Source organism: Catharus ustulatus, chromosome 5, assembly GCF_009819885.2.
Source record: "Catharus ustulatus isolate bCatUst1 chromosome 5, bCatUst1.pri.v2, whole genome shotgun sequence".
Classification (NCBI taxonomy): Eukaryota; Metazoa; Chordata; class Aves; order Passeriformes; family Turdidae; genus Catharus; species Catharus ustulatus.
In genome coordinates this window covers 76,419,481-76,442,597 of record NC_046225.1, presented here as the reverse complement: position 1 = coordinate 76,442,597, position 23,117 = coordinate 76,419,481, and the positions used below count along the sequence as shown (strand labels likewise).

Here is a 23,117-nt window from a genome sequence, read left to right as displayed (position 1 = left end):
CCAGGAATGGGCACTCACCCAGGGATGGACACTCACCCCAGGGATGGACACTCACCCCAGGGATGGACACTCACCCCACGGATGGACACTCACCCCACAAGGGACACTCACCCAGGCATGGACACTCACCCCAGGGATGGGCACTCACCTCAGGGATGGGCACTCACCCAGGGATGGACACTCACACCAGGGATGGACACTCACCCAGGGATGGACACTCACCCAGGGATGGACACTCACCCCTGGAATGGGCACTCACCCCAGGGATGGACACTCACCCCAGAATGGACACTCACCCAGGGATGGACACTCACCCCAGAATGGACACTCACCCCAGGGATGGACACTCACCCCAGGGATGGACACTCACTCAGGGATGGACAGTCACACCAGGGATGGACACTCACCCCAGGGATGGGCACTCACCCAGGGATGGGCACTCACCCCAGGGATGGGCACTCACCCCAGGGATGGACACTCACCCCAGGGATGGGCACTCACCCCAGGGATGGACACTCACCCCACGGATGGACACTCACCCCACAAGGGACACTCACCCAGGCATGGACACTCACCCCAGGGATGGGCACTCACCTCAGGGATGGGCACTCACCCAGGGATGGACACTCACCCAGGGATGGACACTCACCCCTGGAATGGGCACTTACCCCAGGGATGGACACTCACCCCAGAATGGACACTCACCCAGGGATGGGCACTCACCCCAGAATGGACACTCACCCCAGGGATGGACACTCACCCCAGAATGGACACTCACCCCAGGGATGGACACTCACCCCAGGGATGGACACTCACTCAGGGATGGACAGTCACACCAGGGATGGACACTCACCCCAGGGATGGGCACTCACCCAGGGATGGGCACTCACCCCAGGGATGGGCACTCACCCCAGGGATGGACACTCACCCAGGGATGGGCACTCACCCCAGGGATGGACACTCACCCCAGAAAGGACACTCACCCCAGAATGGACACTCACCCCAGGGATGGACACTCACTCAGGGATGGACACTCACCCCAGGGATGGACACTCACTCAGGGATGGACACTCACCCCAGAAAGGACACTCACCCCAGAAAGGACACTCACCCCAGAATGGACACTCACCCAGGGATGGGCACACACCCAGGGATGGACACTCACCCAGGAAGGGACACTCACCCAGGGATGGACACTATGGGTACCCCCCACCCCAGAATGGACACTCACCATGCCATCCCCACACTTGGTGCCCGTCAGGACCAGCCCAGGGTCGGACAGGTCCTCCTGGTCGTCCTTGGCGCTGTAGACGAAGGTGCCGCGGCACTTGACCTCGCGGCCCTTGAAGCGGATCGTGGTGTCGATGGACACCGTGTTGGTCCCCTGGGGCTTCTTGGCAGAGCTCTGGCACTGGATCTTCCCACACATGGCATCCCTGGAGCGGGCACAGCCAGCACAGCTGGGACCCCTCGCCCTCCCAGCCCCACCATCCCACTCCCGTGGATTTCTGGAGGGGCTCAGCAGGTTCAAGGGACAGCACAGAAATGGTGGAGGGGACAGCCAGGGGAGGGGCAGGCCCCAACATCCCTGGGAACACCAGAGAGCACACACTCCCTGAAAACCATGCACTGGCTTTGGTTTTCCATCAGGCTGGGCTGGGAGGTGCTGGGACAATGGAACCACAGATTGCTGGGCTGGGAAAGACCTGGAGATCACCGAGGCCAGCGTCCCAGAGCGACAGGGACACAGCCCAGGAGGGACTGGTGGCTCCCTGGGGTACAAACCAGGGCTGCCCCGAGGCTGGGGCACTGCCAGTGCCGTGGCAGGGGCTGCAGGAGGGGTCACAGGGGCTGCACCCACCTCTTGTCACACTTGACGTAGCGGCCCTGGCTGTCCTTGCCGCAGTTGCCGTAGGTGTTCCCAGCCATGTTCACGTCCTGGAAGCAGGCGTCAGGCGCTGGCCACGCTCCTGCACACGGGGAGAAGTCCTGGGGAACAGCAGCCAGGAGCCCCCAGAGCAGCAGCAGCAGCAGCTGGGTGCTCACGGAGGGGCTGGCACAGGTGCCAGAGCGGCTGTGGCTGTCCCTGGAACCCTGGCAGTGCCCAAGGCTGGACATGGAAAGGTCTCCAAGAGCTGCTGCTGTGGGTGCTGGGCCAAGGACAGCAGGGTGAATTCCCCATTTTTCTGGAGCCTTGTGGAGGATTTTGGTCATAGAATGGTTTGGAATAGACCCCAAATCCCACCCATCCCACCCATGCCATGTCAGGGACCCTCCCACTGCCCCAGCTGCTCCAACGTGGGGCACTGCCAGGGGTCCAGGGGCACCCCCAGCCCCAGGAGCAGCCCCAGGGGGACCCGGGGAGCAGGGCTGACCTGGCCCCCAGAGCTGCACGCACTGCTGCTGGTGGGTCATGCACATGCCGGTGCTGCAGTAGGCGTGCCCGTGCGCGCACTCGGAGCCGTCCAGCAGGTACACGTTGGCCGGGCAGTACGGGGAGGAGCCCGTGCAGAACTCGGGCAGGTCACAGGATCCTGCAGCCTCCCGGCACATCGTCCCTGCCGCCTTCAGCTGTGGGGAGAGCGCGGGTCAGCACACAGCACAGGGCACAGCTGGCACAGCTGGCACAGCTGGGAACTGTAAACACCTCACGGGTGCCCTGTGAGCCCGCTGGGAACTGCCGGGGTGCAGGGACACGCTCCTCAGCTGGACCTCAGCCACAAAGATGGAATTCTCCTGGAGAGGGACTGGGGACAAGGGAGGGAGGGACAGGACACAGGGAATGGCTTCACTGCCACAGGGCAGGGCTGGGTGGGATTTGGGCAGGAATTGTTCCCTGGCAGGGTGGGCAGGGCTGGGTGGGATTTGGGCAGGAATTGTTCCCTGGCAGGGTGGGCAGGGCTGGGTGGGATTTTGGGCAGGAATTGTTCCCTGGCAGGGTGGGCAGGGCTGGGTGGGATTTGGGCAGGAATTGTTCCCTGGCAGGGTGTGAGGCCCTGGCACAGGTGCCCAGAGCAGCTGTGGCTGCCCCTGGATCCCTGGCAGTGCCCCAGGTTGGACACTGGGGCTGGAGCCCCTGGGACAGTGGGAGGTGTCCCTGCCATGGCAGGGGTGGGATGGGTGGGATTTGAGGTCCCTTCCATCCCAAACCATCCCAGGACTCTCCTGCAGACACAAGGCTGCACATGAGCCCTGCCCAGCGGGCACAGGGACTGTCACCTTATGGACAAGGAGTGCCAAGGGAATGGCAGGGCCGGGTCCCACCTCATCCCATGGGCAGGGGGTGGGCAGGGTGGGCACAGGGTGGGCACAGGGTGGGCACAGGGTGGGCACAGGGTGGGCAGGGGGTGGGCACAGGGTGGGCTGGGTGGGGTCTCACCTTGCAGCTGTGGCAGCAGTCGCCGTGGGCACACTGGGCCCCCTCCTTGAGCGTGCAGTTGTGAGCGTTGCAGCAGGGGTTGGTGCATTCCTGCAGGGACAGGACATCTCCATGGGCACAGGTCCCACCCCTTCCCCTGCACTGCCCCCAGACCCCTCCCCAGGATCACTGCACTGCCCCAGCCCCTCCCCACCCATCCCTGCACTGCCCCCAGACCCCTCCCCACCCATCCCTGCACTGCCCCCAGACCCCTCCCCAGGATCACTGCACTGCCCCAGCCCCTCCCCACCCATCCCTGCACTGCCCTGCTCGTCCTGCAGCGGGGGAAACTGAGGCACAGAGGGCACGAGGAACAACTGGGCACTCAAGGGAAAAGTCAAGGAGAAATCAGGACTGGGATAAACGGATTCAGGAAAATGGGACTGGGAAAAGCCCTTGGGATGGAGTCCCTGTGGTGACAGCAAACTCTTCCCTTGGAAATGCCCTGTGCAGGAATTCCCTCAGCTGAGGTGGGCGGCAGGAGGGTCACTCTGCCCCCAAATTCCAGCAGGGTCACTCTGTCCCCAAATCCCAGCAGGGTCACTCTGTACCCCAAACCCAGCAGGGTCACTCTGTACCCCAAACCCCAGCAGGGTCACTCTGTATCCCAAATTCCAGCAGGGTCACTCTGTACCCCAACCCCAGCAGGGTCACTCTTTACCCCCAATTCCAGCAGGGTCACTCTGTACCCCAAACCCCAGCAGGGTCACTCTGTCCCCCAAATTCCAGCAGGGTCACTCTGTCCCCACAATCCCAGCAGGGTCACTCTGTATCCCAAATTCCAGCAGGGTCACTCTGTCCCCCAAATTCCAGCAGGGTCACTCTGTCCCCCAAACCCAGCAGGGTCACTCTGTATCCCAAATCCCAGCAGGGTCACTCTGTCCCCCAAATTCCAGCAGGGTCACTCTGTCCCCCAAATTCCAGCAGGGTCACTCTGTCCCCCAACCCCAGCAGGGTCACTCTGTCCCCCAAATTCCAGCAGGGTCACTCTGTACCCCCAAACCCAGCAGGGTCACTCTGTACCCCCAAACCCAGCAGTACCCCTCAGCACCCCAATCCCCTGAGACCCCCAGCACCTCCTCCTCCCCGCAGTCACAGTCCTCTCCCTCCTCCCTGAAGCCGTTGCCACATTTCCGAGCCACCACCAGGTCCTTGGTGTCGGGCAGGTTGAAGAGGCACATCCCTCCTCCCTTCTGGAAGTAACTCTCCAGCTGCCTCCTGCTGCACGAGCTGAACACGCGAGGGAAGGGGTGGCTGTGGGAGAAGGGGGGACAGTGAGAACTGGGGAGTTAGGACAAGGACCTGGGGATTTGGGACAGGGACCTGGGGATTCAGGACAGGGACCTGGGGAGTTAGGACAGGGACCTGGGGAGTTAGGACATGGACCTGGGGAGTTAGGACAGGGACCTGGGGAGTTAGGACATGGACCTGGGATTTAGGACAGGGACCTGGGGATTTGGGACAGGGACCTGGGGAGTTAGGACAGGGATCTGGGGAGTTAGGACATGGACCTGGGGAGTTAGACAGGGACCTGGGGAGTTAGGACAGGGACCTGGGGAGTTAGGACAGGGACCTGGGATTTAGGACAGGGACCTGGGATTTAGGACAGGGACCTGGGGAGTTAGGACAGGGACCTGGGGAGTTAGGACAGGGACCTGGGATTTAGGACAGGGACCTGGGAGTTAGGACAGGGACCTGGGGACTTGGGACAGGGACCTGGGGAGTTAGGACAGGGACCTGGGGATTTGGGACAGGGACCTGGGAGTTAGGACAGGGACCTGGGGATTTGGGACAGGGACCTGGGGAGTTAGGACAGGGACCTGGGGATTTGGGACATGGAGCTGGGGATTTGGGACATGGAGCTGGGGAGTTAGGACAGGGACCTGGGGAGTTAGGACAGGGACCTGGGGATTTGGGACATGGAGCTGGGGATTTGGGACATGGAGCTGGGGAGTTAGGACAGGGACCTGGGGAGTTAGGACAGGGAACTGGGGAGTTAGGACAGGGACCTGGGGAGTTAGGACAGGGACCTGGGGAGTTAGACATGGACCTGGGGAGTTAGGACATGGACCTGGGGAGTTAGGCATGGACCTGGGGATTTAGGACAGGGACCTGGGGATTTAGACATGGACCTGGGGATTCAGGGCAGGGACAGAGTGGCACAAACCCTCCCAAGAGCAGTTCCCCATTGCTCAGTGAGCCCAGGAACATTTCCCACCCAGCTGGCACAGCCACACCAACAGCCAGAACGGGGTGGGGCAGGCAGAGTCCGTCACCCCTGGACACCAACCCCCCCTCCTGGGGCTGAACCCCAGGTGTGAGCCCCAGCTGCAGGTGCCAGCCCAGCAGTGCTCTGGGTGTCACCACAAACCCCTGCAGGGCCCCTCTGCTCTCACCAAACCCTTCCTGCTCTCACCGAACCGCCACCAACCACCCACCCGGGCTAACCCACACCTGGGGTGGCTGAAAACCACTGAACATTAACAAAATATGGAAAATAAACACCAGAAATAACCCAGAGACCAGCAAAAAAATTAAAATAGAGCCTACAGAGTGTAGGGAGCTGAGAAACAGGAGAAATGCTCCTTTTCTACAGAACCTCTGAGCAAGGTTCTTCTGTAATTTCACGGTTTGGGAGGTTTTGGCGGTTTATGAAGAAGAAGGAAACATTTCCTCCTTCTTAGAAGCAGTTTCATTTCCTCTAAAAGCTGAAAAATATTTTCATACCAGGACATCTCAAGATGACTCAGAGAGCATTTTACAAAAGTGGTTTTGAGATCTCTTGAGCTGGAGGGGAAGCTGAAGGTGCCTGCAGGTTGTGGAGCTGGGCAGTTTGTATTCACACCCATTCGTGCAGGGCTGGGCAGGGGGCACAGGCTGAGCACACACAGAAATTTGCTTTTCACCACCACAATCCCCCAGGCAGAGCTTAAATCCTGTGGGATCCTGCTGGGCTCTGGCAGCCCCAAACCACAAATGGGGTCCCACTATTGCCTCCTAACTGGAAGAGCAGGTGGGTTCAAACTCCAGGGAATAAACAGGGAGTGAAATCCCTGCTTTTCCTCAGGGATGTCTGGGCTGGGAGCATCGTCAGCAGCTGGAAATCCCAAAGGGAGGAGAACTCTGGGGGGGGAAACTGGCACCAGGCAGATGGGTTGTGGTGCCAGCCCTGCCAGGGCAGGGACAATCCCACTGTCCCAATGTCCAGCCTGGCCTGGGACACTGCAGGGATCCAGGGAATTCTCTGGGAATTCCAGCCCAGCCCCTCCCCACCCTCCCAGGCAGGAATTCCTTGCCCAGATCCCAGCCCAATCTCCCCTTTCCCAGTGAAGCCATTCCCTGTGTCCTGTCCCTCCAGCCCTTGTCCCCAGTCCCTCTCCAGCTCTCCTGGAGCCCCTGCAGGGACTCTGAGCATTCCCTGGCATTTTCCCTTCTCCAGGGGAACATTCCCAGCTCTCCCAGCCTGGCTCCAGAGCAGAGGTGACAACATTCCCTGCCCACTGCCACCTGCACACAGCACCCACAGCCTGCTGGTGGCTTTGGGGACACATCCCAGGGCTTTGGGGGACACATCCCACAGCATTGGGGACACACCCAGGGCTTTGGGGACACACCCCAGGGCACTGGGGACACTCCCCAGAGCATTGGGGACACACCCAGGGCATTGGGGACACACCCAGGGCTTTGGGGACACACCCAGGGTATTGAGGGACACACCCAGAGCATTGGGGACACACCCACATCGTTGGGGACACACCCAGGGCGTTGGGGGACACTCCCAGGGCTTTGGGGACACACCCAGGGCTTTGGGGACACACTCAGGGCACTGGGGACACATCCAGGGCTTTGGGGACACACCCACAGCTTTGGGGACACTCCCGGGCCAGCCCCACTCACCCGGTGGCCGCTGCCATGACACAGCCGCCCTGCTCGGGGGTGGCCTCCCGGCAGCAGCCCTGGCTGTCGTGCACCAGGCCGAAGTTGTGGCCGATCTCGTGGGCCATGGTGGCCGCGGCCCCGATGGGCTGCTCCGCGTGGTCCTGCGGGGGGACAGCTCAGCATGGCCACCAGGGCCGGGGGACAGGGCCACACACGGCAGGGATGGCACAGAGGGGACACGGCAGGGATGGCACACAGGGGACATGGCAGGGATGGCACACAGGGGACACGGCAGGGATGGCACACAGGGGACATGGCAGGGATGGCACACAGGGTCACCCACGGCAGGGATGGCACAGAGGGGACACGGCAGGGATGGCACACAGGGGACACGGCAGGGATGGCACAGAGGGTCACCCACAGCAGGGATGGCACACAGGGGACACAGCCCTGGGCTGGGGCAGGCTCGTGGCAGGGATGGGCTCTGGTCTCTGATGTTCCCGGCTGCTGGAGCTCCTGGCTGGAGCCAGCTGCTGAAATCCCAGGGCACATCCCAAACCCGCACACCTGGGTGCCACCAGCGCCCTGCCCTGGGACCAAAGGTCACCAAGGCCACCACGAGCACCCCACCATGGCCAGGGCCACCATCAGGAGGAGGAGGAGGAGGAGGAGGAGTTATCTGGGCAGAGGTGATCCCAGAACAGGGAGTGGACAGGGGCTCTGCAACATCAGCCCTCCCTTGAGGCTGCACCCCAGCCCCAGAGAGGTGGCACAGGGACCCCCAGCCCCAGAGAGGTGGCACAGGGACCCCCAGCCCCATGGAGAGGTGGCACAGGGACCCCCAGCCCCAGAGAGGTGGCACAGGGACCCCCAGCCCCAGAGAGGTGGCACAGGGACCCCCAGCCCCACGGAGAGGTGGCACAGGGACCCCCAGCCCCAGAGAGGTGGCACAGGGACCCCCAGCCCCACGGAGAGGTGGCACAGGGACCCCCAGCTCCATGGAGAGGTGGCACAGGGACCCCCAGCCCCAGAGAGGTGACACAGGGACCCCCAGCCCCAGAGAGGTGGCACAGGGACCCCCAGCCCCATGGAGAGGTGACACAGGGACCCCCAGCCCCATGGAGAGGTGGCACAGGGACCCCCAGCTCCATGGAGAGGTGGCACAGGGACCCCCAGCCCCAGAGAGGTGGCACAGGGACCCCCAGCCCCATGGAGAGGTGGCACAGGGACCCCCAGCCCCAGAGAGGTGGCACAGGGACCCCCAGCCCCACGGAGAGGTGGCACAGGGACCCCCAGCCCCACGGAGAGATGGCACAGGGACCCCCAGCCCCAGAGAGGTGGCACAGGGACCCCCAGCCCCCTTACCACGCTGACCCCCCCGGAGTTGTCGGCGCTGCACATCCCCTCCAGAGGAGCCATCCCGATGGTGGTGCCCCCAAAGGTCTTCCCCCTGCCCGGGCAGGAGAGCGGGGCAGCTCAGCACTGGGGGGGTTTGGAGTGCCAGCCCCAGCTGGGACCCCAGCCCTGTCCCCAGCTGGGACCCCCAGCCCTGTCCCCCCCAGCCCTGTCCCCAGCCCTGTCCCCAGCCCTGTCCCCAGCCCTGTCCCCAGCTGGGACCCCCAGCCCTGTCCCCCCCAGCCCTGTCCCCAGCCCTGTCCCCAGCCCTGAGACCCCCACCCCTGTCCCCAGCCCTGTCCCCAGCCCTGGCACCCCCAGCCCTGTCCCCACCCCTGTCCCCAGCCCTGTTCCCAGCCCTGTCCCCAGCCCTGTCCCCAGCTGGCACCCCCAGCCCTGTCCCCAGCCCTCGCACCCCTGTCCCCAGCCCTGTCCCCAGCCCTGTCCCCAGCCCTGACACCCCCAGCCCTGTCCCCAGCCCTGTCACCCCTGTCCCCAGCCCTGTCCCCAGCCCTGGCACCCCCAGCCCTGTCCCCAGCCCTGTCCCCAGCCCTGTCCCCAGCCCTGGCACCCCCAGCCCTGTCCCCAGCTGGGACCCCCACCCCTGTCCCCAGCCCTGTCCCCAGCCCTGGCACCCCCAGCCCTGTTCCCAGCCCTGTCCCCAGCCCTGTCCCCAGCTGGGACCCCCAGCCCTGTCACCCCTGTCCCCAGCCCTGTCCCCAGCCCTGTCCCCCCTGTCCCCAGCCGTGTCACCCACGTCAGCAGCTGGGCGTTGTCGTGTTTCTTGCGTGCCCTCAGCGATTTTCTCCACTGCAGGAATGCCCAGAGCGTGGCGTTGGCGTCGCTGCTGACCGCGCACTGGTCCCGCTCCGTCCACACCTCCAGCCCGATCAGCGCCACCTTGATGTTCAGCAGCCTGTAGAACTGAGGGGGACAGCTGGAGGGGCTGGGGACAGCAGGGCCCTCCTGGGGTGGCTGTGTCCCCTCTGGCTGTCCCCAAAGCCACCGGCAGGCTCGGCCTCACAGGCACAGGGGGCACAGGAGCCAGGGTGGCACGGGGACACTCAGTGACAGCACCTCAGCCTGTCCTGCCTTGCCAAAGATGCCAGCACTGATCCCAGGCAGGGCCCAGAACTTCCCTGCTGAGCTCAGCCCATGGGGACAAAGCTCAGCCCACCAGGGACAAAGCTCAGCCCAAGTGGGACAAAGCTCAGCCCAGGGGGACAAAGCTCAGCCCATGCAGGACAAAGCTCAGCCCAGGGGGACAAAGCTCAGCCCACGGGGACAAAGCTCAGCCCATGGGGACAAAGCTCAGCCCAGGGGGACAAAGCTCAGCCCATGGGGACAAAGCTCAGCCCAGGGGGACAAAGCTCAGCCCATGGGGACAAAGCTCAGCCCACGGGGACAAAGCTCAGCCCATGGGGACAAGGTTCAGCCCACGGGGACAAAGCTCAGCCCAGAGGGGACAAAGCTCAGCTCATGGGGACAAAGCTCAGCCCATGGGGACAAAGCTCAGCTCATGGGGACAAAGCTCAGCTCACAGGGGACAAAGCTCAGCCCATGGGGGACAAAGCTCAGCCCATGGGGGACAAAGCTCAGCCCATGGGGACAAAGCTCAGCCCAGGGGGACAAAGCTCAGCTCATGAAGGACAAAGCTCAGCCCAGGCGGACAAAGCTCAGCCCAGAGGGGACAAAGCTCAGCCCACGGGGACAAAGCTCAGCCCATGGGGACAAAGCTCAGCCCAAGGGGGCCAAAGCTCAGCCCACGGGGACAAAGCTCAGCCCATGGGGACAAAGCTCAGCCCATGGGGACAAGGCTCAGCCCATGGGGGACAAAGCTCAGCCCAAGGGGGACAAAGCTCAGCTCACAGGGGACAAAGCCCAGCCCACCAGGGACAAAGCTCAGCCCATGGGGACAAAGCTCAGCCCATGGGGACAAAGCTCAGCCCAGAGGGGACACAGCTCAGCCCATGGGGGACAAAGCTCAGCCCAGGGGGACAAAGCTCAGCCCATGGGGACAAAGCTCAGCCCATGGGGACAAAGCCCAGCCCAAGGGGGACAAAGCTCAGCTCATGGGGACAAGGCTCAGCCCACCAGGGACAAAGCTCAGCCCAGAGGGGACAAAGCTCAGCCCAGAGGGACAAAGCTCAGCCCAAGGGGGAACAAAGCTCAGCTCACAGGGGACAAAGCTCAGCCCATGGGGGACAAAGCTCAGTCCAGAGGGGACACTTGGATGTGGCACTTGGGGACATGGCAGCGGTGGCCCTGGCGGAGCTGGGAGTGGTTGGACTGCCATCATTCCGTGTCACCTGCCCTGGTGGCACGGGGACAGTCCCTACAAGGCTCTGGCAGTCCCTCACCTTGTCCACGTAGTTGGCGATCTCCACAATGCGCTGCTTGGTGCGGCCCAGGTTGAGGTTCTGGTTCCTGTACTGCAGAGGGACGAGCATGGGGCAGGGTCAGGGGGTAAATCCAGGGTGGGGACACTGAGGGGCCCTGGTTTCTGTCCCCAGCACTCACCAGGGTGTGATCAGCGACGATGAAGAGCTCCATGTACTTCATGGTCCTCCAGGCATCTCTCCTGGCCTGCAGCAGGCACAGGGCTCAGCAAGGAGGGGCAGCCCCGGCCCTGGCACCCTCCAGACACCAGGGCTGCTCAGCAAGGAGGGGCAGCCCCCAGCCCTGGCACCCTCCAGACACCAGGGCTGCTCAGCAAAGAGGGGCAGCCCCCAGCCCTGGCACCCTCCAGACACCAGGGCTGCTCAGCAAAGAGGGGCAGCCCCGGCCCTGGCACCCTCCAGACACCAGGGCTGCTCAGCAAAGAGGGGCAGCCCCGGCCCTGGCACCCTCCAGACACCAGGGCTGCTCAGCAAGGAGGGGCAGCCCCCACCCTGGCACCCTCCAGACACCAGGGCTGCTCAGCAAAGAGGGGCAGCCCCCAGCCCTGGCACCCTCCAGACACCAGGGCTGCTCAGCAAGGAGGGGCAGCCCCAGCCCTGGCACCCTCCAGACACCAGGGCTGCTCAGCAGGGACAGCTCAGAGGGGAAACTGAGGCACGGGGTGACAGGGAACATCTGGGTGCTCCAAATCCCACACTGTAGGGTGCAGCACCGACACCCAGCCCACACATCCCCTGGGGTCTCCTGTCCAAACTCAATTCACTCACACAGACCCTCCCAGCCCTGCACAGCCCTGCCCAGGACATGGGAGCAGTGCCAGGACACCCTCCCAGCCCTCTGCCTGTCCCCAGACAGGTCCATGGGGATTTACCCAACTGGATTTACCACGAGGATTTACCCACCAGAATTTACCTGTGAGGATTTACCCACCAGAATTTACCTGTGAGGATTTACTACAAGGATTTACCCACCAGAATTTACCTGTCAGGATTTACCATGAGGATTTACCCAACTGGATTTACCCATGAGGATTTACCATGAGGAATTACCCAACTGGATTTACCATGAGGATTTACCCACCAGAATTTACCTGTGAGGATTTACCCACCAGAATTTACCTGTCAGGATTTACCATGAGGATTTACCATGAGGATTTACCCACCAGGATTTACCGTGAGGATTTACCCAACTGGATTTACCCATGAGGATTTACCTGTCAGGATTTATCATGAGGATTTACCTGTCAGGATTTACCCACCAGGATTTACCCATGAGGATTTATCCATAAGAATTTAACACGATGATTTACCCATGAGCATTTAGCATGAGGATTTACCCATGAGGATTTACCATGGAATTTACCATGAGAATTTACCTGTAAGGACTTACCATGAGGATTTCCCTGAGTGGATTTACCCACAAGGACTTCCCTGAGTGGATTTACCATGAGAATTTACCCATGAGTGGATTTACAATGAGGATTCCCTGAGTGAATTTACAATGAGCATTCCCTGAGTGGATTTACAATGAGCATTCCCTGAGTGAATTTACAATGAGCATTCCCTGAGTGGATTTACAATGAGCATTCCCTGAGTGGATTCACCATGAGCATTCCCTGAGTGGATTCACCATGAGCATTCCCTGAGTGGATTTACCCGTGGGTGCTGTGGCTGGAGGAGCTGGGCAATGCCAGCCACGGTGCTCGCCAGGTGCTGGCCGTGCCCACAGGTGCCCCCTGGCATGGGCAGGTGCTCTGCTCGGTGGATGAGGTGCAGACCTGGCTCAGGGGTCCCCAGGGGGCTCAGGTAGTAGCTGGTGTTGCTGCTCAGCACTATGAGGCCCCTGGAAGTGGGAACAGCCCCAGTGGCTCCTGTCGTGCTCCCACCCCACAAACTCTGCCCATCAGCCTGGTCTGTGCCCAGGAGTTGGGGAGCTCTGCCCAAACAGCCCCAGGGCCTTGCCCCCTGCAGGGATCAAATTCCTGGGAGTAAAATAGGGTCCCTGCCCAGTGTGGGGTTGGGTGAAGGGTGGGAGAAGGGAGAAGGACAAGATGGGAGCAGTGGGAAATCAGCCCCAAAGAGGATTTGGGGCTGGGCTTGCAGGAGCTTTGGTGCTGCCCTGGGTGGTCCCAAAGGGGATCCCTGCAGAGACAGGAGCAGTGGATCCATCCCACCCTTTGTCAGCCCCACAGCGCCCTGACCCTGCATTCCTCCAATCCCAGTTCCCATTCCTTGCTCCTTCCTTTATATCCTGCTCCTTCCTTTATACCCTGCTCCTTCCCCCATTCCCTACTCCCTTCTGCATACCACAGTCCGCCATTCCCAGTTCCCCCATACCATATTCCCCCATTCCCAGTTGCCCCATTCCCTGTTCCCAGTTCCCCCAGTTCCCCCATACTGTATTGCCCCATTTCCAGTTGACCCAGTTCCCCCATACCGTATTCCCCCATTCCCTGTTCCCAGTTCCCCCAGTTGGCCCAGTTCCCCCATACCGTATTCCCCCATACCCAGTTGCCCCATCCCCCATTCCCAGTTCCCCCAGTTCCCCCAGTTCCCCCATACCGTATTCCCCCAGTTGCCCCAGTTGCCCCAGTTGCCCCAGTTCCCCCATACTGTATTCCCCCATTCCCAGTTCCCCCAGCTGCACCAGTTCCCCCAGTTCCCCCACACCATATTCCCAGTTCCCCCATACCGTATTCCCCCAGTTCCCCCAGTTCCCCCATACTGTATTCCCCCATTCCCAGTTGCCCCAGTTCCCCCATTCCCAGTTGCCCCAGTTCCCCCATACCGTATTCCCAGTTGCCCCAGTTGCCCCAGTTCCCCCAATTCCCCCATTCCCCATTCCCAGTTCCCCCATACCGTATTCCCCCATTCCCCATTCCCAGTTGCCCCATTCCCCATTCCCAGTTCCCCCAGTTCCCCCAGTTCCCCCATACTGTATTCCCCCATTCCCAGTTCCCCCAGTTCCCCCAGTTCCCCCATACCGTATTCCCGAGCAGGTGCTGATCACGGCCCAGGAGCCGCGGTGGCCGCGGACGTGGCCGTGGTAGTGACAGTGCTCCTGGAGAGAGGGACAGAGAGAGAGAGAGAGACCTGGCTTAGGGCAGCAGCCCCCAGTGCTGAGCCCAGACAGCTCCCCAGTGCCACCTCCCCTGTGCCACCCCTCCTGTGCCACCTCCCCAGTGCCACCTCCCTTCTCCATCTCCCCATTTCCCCTCCCCATTTCCATCTCCCCATTTCCCCCCTCCCCATTTCCCCATTTCCATCTCCCCATTTCCCCTCTCCATTTCCCATCTCCTCATTTCCCCTCTCCATTTCCCCTCCCCAGTTCCATCTCTGCATTTCCCATCTCCCCATTTCCCCATTTCCCTTCCCCATTTCCCCTCTCCATTTCCCTCTCCTCATTTCCCCTCTCCATTTCCCCTCCCCATTTCCCATCTCCCCATTTCCCCTCCCCATTTCCTCTCTCCGTTTCCATCTCCCCACTTCCCCTCCCCATGTCCCCTCCCCATTTTCATCTCCCCATTTTCCCACCCCATTTCCATCTCCCCATTTCCATCTCCCCATTTCCATCTCCCCATTTCCCCTCTTCATTTCCCCATCCCATTTCCATCTCCCCATTTCCCATCCCCATTTTCCCATCCCCATTTTCCCCTCCCCATTTCCATCTCCCCATTCCCCCTCCCCATTTCCATCTCCCCGCCAGACGAGCGCTGTGCCCGCAGCGGGGGTGGCAGGAGCTGCGTTCCTGCAGCCAGGGAGGGGAGCCCCCAACACACCGGGGGGAGCCCCGAGGGGAGCCCCGAGCACCGGGGGGAGCCCCCAACACGGAGCAGAGCCCCCCCTGCACGCACCGTGTGGTTGGGGGTCACGGTCACGGGCTGGCCCTGCTCGCTGTAGTGCGTCTCGGTGTAACCTGGGGCCAGCAGCCTGTGAGAGAGAGGGTCAGGAGCCTGAGCCTGAGCCTGGCTGAGCCATGTACACAGCCCTGAGCTGAGCCTGAGCCTGGCTCAGCCATGCACACAGCCCCTGAGCTGAGCCTGAGCATGGCTCAGCCATGCATACAGCCCCTGAGCTGAGCCTAAACCTGGCTGAGCCATGCACACAGCCCCTGAGCTGAGCCATGCACACAGCCCCTAAGCTGAGCCTAAACCTGGCTGAGCCATGCATATAGGCCTTGAGCTGAGCCTGAGCACGGCTGAGCCACCCACACATCCCCTGAGCTGAGTCTAAACCTGGCTGAGCCATGCACACAGCCGCTGAGCTGAGCCTGAAACTGGCTGAGCTGAGTCTAAACCTGGCTGAGGCATCCACACATGCCCGACAGGAGAGGAAGGAGAAAAAGGGAAGAAAAAGGAAAAAGGGAAAAGGAAAAAGGAAAAAGGAAAAAGGAAAAAGGAAAAAGGAAAAAGGAAAAAGGAAAAAGGAAAAAGGAAAAAGGAAAAAGGAAAAAGGAAAAAGGAAAAAGGAAAAAGGAAAAAGGAAAAAGGAAAAAGGAAGGAGTTTTCCTGCATTGCCCAGGTCTGTGTGAGCTTGCCCAGATCCCAGGGTGATGGGATGGCAGGTCCCAGAGGGGATGGCAGGTCCCCGTGGGGATGGCAGGTCCCAGAGGGGATGGCAGGTCCCCCTGGGGGTGGCAGGTCCCAGAGGGGGTGGCAGGTCCCCCAGAGGGGATGGCAGGTCCCCATGGGGATGGCAGGTCCCTGAGGGGATGGCAGGTCCCAGAGGGGATGGCAGGTCCCAGAGGGGGTGGCAGGTCCCAGAGGGGATGGCAGGTCCCAGAGGGGATGGCAGGTCCCAGAGGGGATGGCAGGTACCCCAGAGGGGATGGCAGGTCCCCCTGGGGATGGCAGGTCCTGTGGAAGGGCAGCACCAGAGGACACAGCCAGCCAGGTTCTCCCTGCTCTGTTTTGGGGGTTTGGCGCCGTCCCAAAGGTTTAATTGTGCAGGAGGAAATGAAGCAGCAGCACTCCCAAAATAGCTCCCGCCTCTCTCCCGCTGGTTTGCAGCCAGAGTGGCCCAGACACGTCCCTGTGGGCACGTTTGTGGCTTCACCCTGCCTGGCACCAGTGACCCCAGCCACAGCCCAGACAGGACACGGCAGCTCAGACAGGACACAGCAGCCCAGCCTGCTCCTGCCAGGACACGGGGGGGCTGCAGGGCGAGGGCCTGGCCAGCGTGGGGACACAGGGACAGGGTGGGGACAGGCACAGGGGACAGATGGGCTGAGGACACGGGAAAGGCAAATCCTACCATGGCCAGGGAGCAGGGACTGAGCTGGTCCCATCCCAGCTGAGCCAGGGATCAGGCAGAGGGACAGGGGACAGGGGGCAGGGGACAGGGGACAGCACAGGGCACAGGGGACAGGGCACAGCACAGGGCACAGGGGACAGGGCACAGGGGACAGGCTCTGTCCTTGCCCCAGGGGAGCCCAGGCTGCCTGAGTGGCACAGGGGACAGGGGACAGATGCTGCTGTCACCTGCATCCAAAGAGAAGCAGAGAAGTAGCCCAGAAAGGGGTGACCAAGGTGGCAAAAGGAGCATTTCAGCCCAAATGGAACCACACTGGGCTGTCCCCTCCCTGCTGGGCAGGTGCCAGACCCTTCCAGCCCCAGTGGGACCCTGGCAGGGACCCCCAGTGTCCCCTCTGTGCTGGGCAGGGTGCCAGACCCTTCCATCCCTGGTCGGACCCCGACAGGGACCCCCAGTGTCCCCTCTGTGCTGGGCAGGGTGCCAGACCCTTCCAGCCCTGGCAGGGACCCCCAGTGTCCCCTCTGTGCTGGGCAGGGTGCCAGACCCTTCCAGCCCTGCTGGGACCCCCAGTGTCCCCTCCCCAGTCCCAGCCCAGCACTCACTGGTTCCTCTCCAGCACCAGCACCAGCTCTCTGCCCTCGGCCGTCACAGCCACCTCTGCCCGGGCAGGCGCCGGCACCTGCAGGGAAAGGAGGGAACGGGGTTAGGAAAGATCCAGAACCTTCTGCAGCCAGAACCTCGCTCTGCCCCCAGCTCCAGGGCATCCCAGCCTCTCCTCCCCGGGCTGCTCCTCCTGCTGCTCCCCTGCCACGGGGAAAGATGATTTCCCTGAACTGCCAGCCCAGCAGGGATTACACAGGATTCACACGAGATTCGGGGCTCAGGCAGCAAATCCCAGAACCAGGATGGGAGCCAGGCTGAGGAGCAGCACCAGGAGCATCCTGAGCAGGGCTCTGTGTGCTCCATCCCACCCAGTTCTGTCCCACTGGGGGTCTGATCCACGGAAAAGGGCCCCAGCCCTGGGAGGGTTGGTGGCCACGTGCACCCCTGGGGACATGGAAATGGCCACCAAGCCCCGGGCACCGGATAAGGGCTGTTAAAAATACCTCAGAACACCGGGCAGAGAGAGGAAACAGTGAGTCAGCTTCCCCGGGATGCCGCTGCTTTTACTCATTCCCTCTCTTCGGAGGGTGTGAAATGGGAACCTGGCTCTGGATCCGCCCCAGCACGGCCCAGGGGCACTGACAGGATGGGCTGGAGCCCCAGGTGCTGCCCTTCCCTGTGTCCCCACGCCCTGGGGACACTCAGGTCCATGGCTGGGCTGTCCCTGTGTCCCCACACCCTGGGGACACCGAGAGCCTCATGTCCATGGCTGGGCTGTCCCTGTGTCCCCACGCCCTGGGGACACTGAGAGCCTCACGTCCATGGCTGGGCTGTCCCTGTGTCCCCACACATGTCCATGGCTGGGCTGTCCCTGTGTCCCCACACCCTGGGGACACTCACGTCCATGGCTGGGCTGTCCCTGTGTCCCCACACATGTTCATGGCTGGGCTGTCCCTGTGTCCCCACACCCTGGGGACACTCAGGTCCATGGCTGGGCTGTCCCTGTGTCCCCACACCCTGGGGACACTCACGTCCATGGCTGGGCTGTCCCTGTGTCCCCACACATGTCCATGGCTGGGCTGTCCCTGTGTCCCCACACCCTGGGGACACTCATGTCCATGGCTGGGCTGTCCCTGTGTCCCCACGCCCTGGGGACACTGAGAGCCTCACGTCCATGGCTGGGCTGTCCCTGTGTCCCCGCACCCTGGGGACACTGAGAGCCTCACGTCCATGGCTGGGCTGTCCCTGTGTCCCCACGCCCTGGGGACACCGAGAGCCTCATGTCCATGGCTGGGCTGTCCCTGTGTCCCCACACATGTCCATGGCTGGGCTGTCCCTGTGTCCCCACACCCTGAGGACACTCACATCCATGGCTGGGCTGTCCCTGTGTCCCCACACCCTGGGGACACTCATGTCCATGGCTGGGCTGTCCCTGTGTCCCCACACCCTGGGGACACTCATGTCCATGGCTGGGCTGTCCCTGTGTCCCCACACCCTGGGGACACTCAGGTCCATTGCTGGGCTGTCCCTGTGTCCCCACGCCCTGGGGACACTCATGTCCATGGCTGGGCTGTCTCTGTGTCCCCACACCCTGGGGACACTGAGAGCCTCACGTCCATGGCTGGGCTGTCCCTGTGTCCCCATGCCCTGGGGACACTCATGTCCATGGCTGGGCTGTCCCTGTGTCCCCACACCCTGGGGACACTCATGTCCATGGCTGGGCTGTCCCTGTGTCCCCCAGCAGGCTGCCAGCCCTCGGGGTCACCACGGGACCCCTGACCTGCCCGTGGCCCTGGCGAGGTTTGCCCGGCTCTGGAGGGACAGGGGACAGAGGAAGGGGTGGCTTTGGTCACCCTTGGCACCCCTGGGCTGGCACTGGAGCACAGGAATGCAGCAGGAGGGGCAGAGCTGCCGAGCCCCTGGCACTGCTGTCCGGGTTTGTGCTCCCAGCTCCTGCACATCCAGCCCAGCAGGAGCTGAGCACTGCTGCCAGCCCAGAGCTGCTCAGCCTGGCCAGGGTGGCTGTGGCTCCAAGGAGCCCCACAGGGCTCCACAGGACACAGAGGGGACACGGAGGGGACACGGAGGGGACACGGAGGGGCTGCTCCCCAGGCAGGATTGGGGATGGGTTGGGGTGTGTGAAACAGAATTGTCTCCGAGTCCTTCAGAGAGAAATCAGCAATCAGCAGGGATTGAATTAAAACTGCTAAAGAAATTAAAGTGCATTAAGTCACAGACATAAAATACAAGTGTAAGCTTTAGTTTTAAGTAAGCAGAAACATTATGATGTTGCATAGATATTAAGTAAAAAATTTAGTTTTAAGTAAGTAAGAATATGCCTCAGTGTTTTATGAAAAGTAAAAAAATCTAGAATTTAGAACAAAGTGTACTGGGATGGAGCTGGGAATGGGGATAGGAATGGGGCTGGAGATGGGAATGGGGCTGGAGATGGGAATGGGGATGGAGATGGGAACAGGGATGGAGATGGGAATGGGGATGGAGATGGGACTGGCTGAGCTCCCTCTGCCTCCGGCTCCATCTGCCCAGCTCCAAAAAAGGCGAGTGGGCACAGTGCCCAAGAAGAGAACCTCACAGCACAGCCCAGCGAGTGTCCCCAGCTCTGGCACTGCCCAGCGAGTGTCCCCAGCTCCAGCACAGCCCAGCGAGTGTCCCCAGCTCTGGCACAGCCCAGCGAGTGTCCCCAGCTCTGGCACAGCCCAGCGAGTGTCCCCAGCTCTGGCAGAGCCCAGAGAGTGTCCCCAGCTCTGGCACTGCCCAGCGAGTGTCCCCAGCTCTGGCAGAGCCCAGCGAGTGTCCCCAGCTCTGGCAGAGCCCAGCGAGTGTCCCCAGCTCTGGCAGAGCCCAGCGAGTGTCCCCAGCTCTGGCACTGCCCAGCGAGTGTCCCCAGCTCTGGCACAGCCCAGCGAGTGTCCCCAGCTCTGGCACTGCCCAGCGAGTGTCCCCAGCTCCAGGAGAGCCCAGCGAGTGTCCCCAGCTCCGGCACTGCCCAGCGAGTGTCCCCAACTCTGGCACTGCCCAGCGAGTGTCCCCAGCTCTGGCAGAGCCCAGAGAGTGTCCCTGGCTCGGCTGTGGTGCTCTGTGCTCTGTGCCCTGTCTCCGGTGGTCTGTGCCAAGCCTGTCAGTGCCCTGTGCTCAGTGCCCTGTGCTCTGTGCCCTGTGCCCTGCCCATCAGTGCTCTGTGCTCAGTGCCCTGCACTCTGTGCCCTGTGCCCTGTGCCCTGCCCATCAGTGCTCTGTGCTCTGTGTCCTGTGCTCTGTGTCCAGCCCAGCCCGAGCAGAGCCCTGTGTTCTATGCTCTATGTTCTGTGCCCAGCCTGACCAGAGCCCTGTGCCCTGTACCCAGCCCATCAGTGCCCTGTGCTCTATGCCCTGTGCCCACCCCGTCAGAGCCCTGTGTTCTATGCTCTATGTCCTGTGCCCAGCCTGACCAGAGCCCTGTGCTCTGTGCCCTGTGTTCTATGCTCTACATCCTGTGCCCAGCCCATCAGTGTGCTGTGCTCTATGCCCTGTGTTCTGTGCTCTATATCCTGTGCCCAGCCCGTCATAGCCCTGTGCCCAGCCCAAGCAGAGCCCTGTGTTCCATGCTCTATGTTCTGTCCCCAGCCCTCCCCGTCAGAGCTCTGTGTTCCATGCTCTATATCCTGTGCCCAGCCCAAGCAGAGCCCTGTGCTCTGTGCTCTATGTTCTGTGCCCAGCCCGTCAGAGCCCTGTGCCCAGCCCTGCCCAGCAGTGCCCTGTGCTCTGTGTCCTGTGCCCAGCCCAAGCAGAGCCCTGTGCTCTGTGCTCTATGTTCTGTCCCCAGCCCTCCCCGTCAGAGCCCTGTGTTCCATGGTCTATATCCTGTGCCCAGCCCAAGCAGAGCCCTGTGCTCTATGTTCTGTCCCCAGCCCTCCCCGTCAGAGCCCTGTGCTCTGTATCCTGTGCCCAGCCCAAGCAGAGCCCTGTGCTCCGTGCCCTGTGTTCCATGCTCTGTATCCTGTGCCCAGCCCATCAGTGTGCTGTGCTCTATGCCCTGTGTTCTGTGCTCTATATCCTGTGCCCAGCCCAAGCAGAGCCCTGTGCTCTATGTTCTGTCCCCAGCCCTCCCCGTCAGAGCCCTGTGTTCCATGCTCTATATCCTGTGCCCAGCCCAGCAGTGCCCTGTGCTCTGTGCTCTATGTTCTGTCCCCAGCCCTCCCCGTCAGAGCCCTGTGTTCCATGCTCTATGTCCTGTGCCCTCCCCGTCAGAGCCCTGCAGCCCCGCTGGAGCCGGGCAGGGGCTGCAGCTCCCCCGGCGGCGCTGGGAACGGGCGGTATTTTTGGAACACGATCTTGTACAAACATCGCTGCCTGGCCAAACATGGTCTGGACATTTTTCTTGCCGTTTCCCTCCTTTCCCCCGTCTTGCCCTCCCTTTTTTTCTCCCCGTCTCTGATCTCCCCAACACCCGCTCCCTGCAGCCCTCTCCTCCTCCTCCTCCTCCTCCTCCTCCTCCTCCCCAAGCCCGGGGGTGCTCCCGGCTCAGAATTCCCCAGCAATGACTCCGTGCTGGACTCCAGGGCCGTTACTGGCACAGTTCTTCCTTTCCCAGCTGCTGTCTTAAAGAGACCCGAGCGTGTCCAGGGTTATCCGGCACTGGCAGCTCCATCCCCTCTCCCCTCTGCCAAAGGCTGCTGATGGATTTGTGTCCCCTCCCTCTGAGGGCATGCACCACCAGCTCTCCTCTCCCCCGTGCCTCAGTTTCCCCCGTGGGAGCAGGGGAGGGATCCTGGTGCCAGCTCAGCTCCTGCAGGGATCAGGGCAGTGGAAACAGGGAAAGGGGAATGTGGGCAGTGCTTGTGCCAGGCAGGAGCCCAGGACCCAACCCTGGGCCAGGCAAGGTGCTGGCACTAATTAAACACTGCTCATTGTGCCTGGGGCACTAATTAAACACTGCTCATTGTGCCTCGGGCACTAATTAAACACTGCTCATTGTGCCTCGGGCACTAATTAAACGCTGCTCATTGTGCCTGGGGCACTAATTAAACACTGCTCATTGTGCCTCGGGCACTAATTAAACAAACACTGGCCTGAGCCCAGGGCTCCTGCCACGATGCTGCAAACTGGGAATGGTCCAGGATCAGCCTCTTCCTGCACTCCTGCATCCTCCTGGCTCCAGCATCTTCCAGCTTCCAAAATCGTACCAGGCTCCAAAATAATCCCAGGCTCCAAAATAATCCCAGCTTCCAAAATCATCCCAGGCTCCAAAATCATTCCAGGCTCCAGCATCTTCCAGCTTCCAGCATCATTCCAGGTTCCAGCATCATCCAGCTTGCAAAATCATACCTGGCTCCAAAATAATCCCAGGCTCCAAAATAATCCTAGCTTTCAACATCATCCCAGGCTCCAGCATCATCCCAGATTCCAAAATCATCCCAGGCTCCAACATCTTCCAGCTTCCAAAATCATCCCAGTTTCCAGCATCATCCCAGGCTCCAACATCATTCCAGGCTCCAAAATCACCCCAGGCTCCAAAATAATTCCCACTTCCAATATCGTCCCAGGCTCCAGCATCATTCCAAGGTCCAGCATCACCCTGCATTCCAGGACATTCCCAACTCCAGCATCATCCCAGGCTCCAGCAACATCCCAAGCTTCAGTATCATCCCAGGGTCCAACACAATCCCACACTCCGGCATCATCCCAGGCTGCAGCACATTCCAAGCTCCAGGATCATTCGAGGGTCCAGCATCACCCCAGGCTCCAGCACTGTCCTGGGCTCCAGCACATTCCAAGATCCAGCATCATCATCCTGGGCTCCAGCAACATCCCAAGTTCCAGTATCATCCTGGGCTCCAGCAACATCCCAAATTCCAGTATCATCCTGGGTTCCACCATGACCCAGGCTCCAGTGTCCTCCTGGATCCCAGCAATGCCCACAGGTTCCAGTCAGTCCCATCCTGGATCCCAGCAATGCCCACAGGTTCCAGTCAGTCCCATCCTGGATCCCAGCAATCCCCACAGGTTCCAGTCCCATCCTGGATCCCAGCAATCCCCACAGGTTCCAGTCCCATCCTGGATCCCAGCAATCCCCACAGGTTCCAGTCCCATCCTGGATCCCAGCAATCCCCACAGGTTCCAGTCAGTCCCATCCTGGATCCCAGCAATGCCCACAGGTTCCAGTCAGTCCC

General features: G+C 61.6%; 1 protein-coding gene across 1 annotated transcript in view; it reads right to left on the bottom strand.

Annotated features, from left to right (window-relative positions):
• Nucleotides 1–23,117, bottom strand: part of LOC116996866 (disintegrin and metalloproteinase domain-containing protein 33-like) — a 41,799-nt gene that overhangs the window by 11,612 nt on the left and 7,070 nt on the right. Inside the window, exons 3-16 of the mRNA XM_033060888.1 lie at nucleotides 16,947–17,023; nucleotides 14,946–15,021; nucleotides 14,076–14,152; nucleotides 12,748–12,934; nucleotides 11,213–11,278; nucleotides 11,053–11,124; nucleotides 9,450–9,616; nucleotides 8,663–8,747; nucleotides 7,316–7,458; nucleotides 4,495–4,672; nucleotides 3,380–3,469; nucleotides 2,376–2,571; nucleotides 1,862–1,970; nucleotides 1,232–1,436 (exon numbers count right to left, since the gene is read on the bottom strand). Coding sequence (XP_032916779.1) covers nucleotides 1,232–1,436; nucleotides 1,862–1,970; nucleotides 2,376–2,571; nucleotides 3,380–3,469; nucleotides 4,495–4,672; nucleotides 7,316–7,458; nucleotides 8,663–8,747; nucleotides 9,450–9,616; nucleotides 11,053–11,124; nucleotides 11,213–11,278; nucleotides 12,748–12,934; nucleotides 14,076–14,152; nucleotides 14,946–15,021; nucleotides 16,947–17,023 — 1,728 coding nt within the window. The remainder of the gene's footprint in view (nucleotides 1–1,231; nucleotides 1,437–1,861; nucleotides 1,971–2,375; nucleotides 2,572–3,379; nucleotides 3,470–4,494; nucleotides 4,673–7,315; nucleotides 7,459–8,662; nucleotides 8,748–9,449; nucleotides 9,617–11,052; nucleotides 11,125–11,212; nucleotides 11,279–12,747; nucleotides 12,935–14,075; nucleotides 14,153–14,945; nucleotides 15,022–16,946; nucleotides 17,024–23,117) is intronic.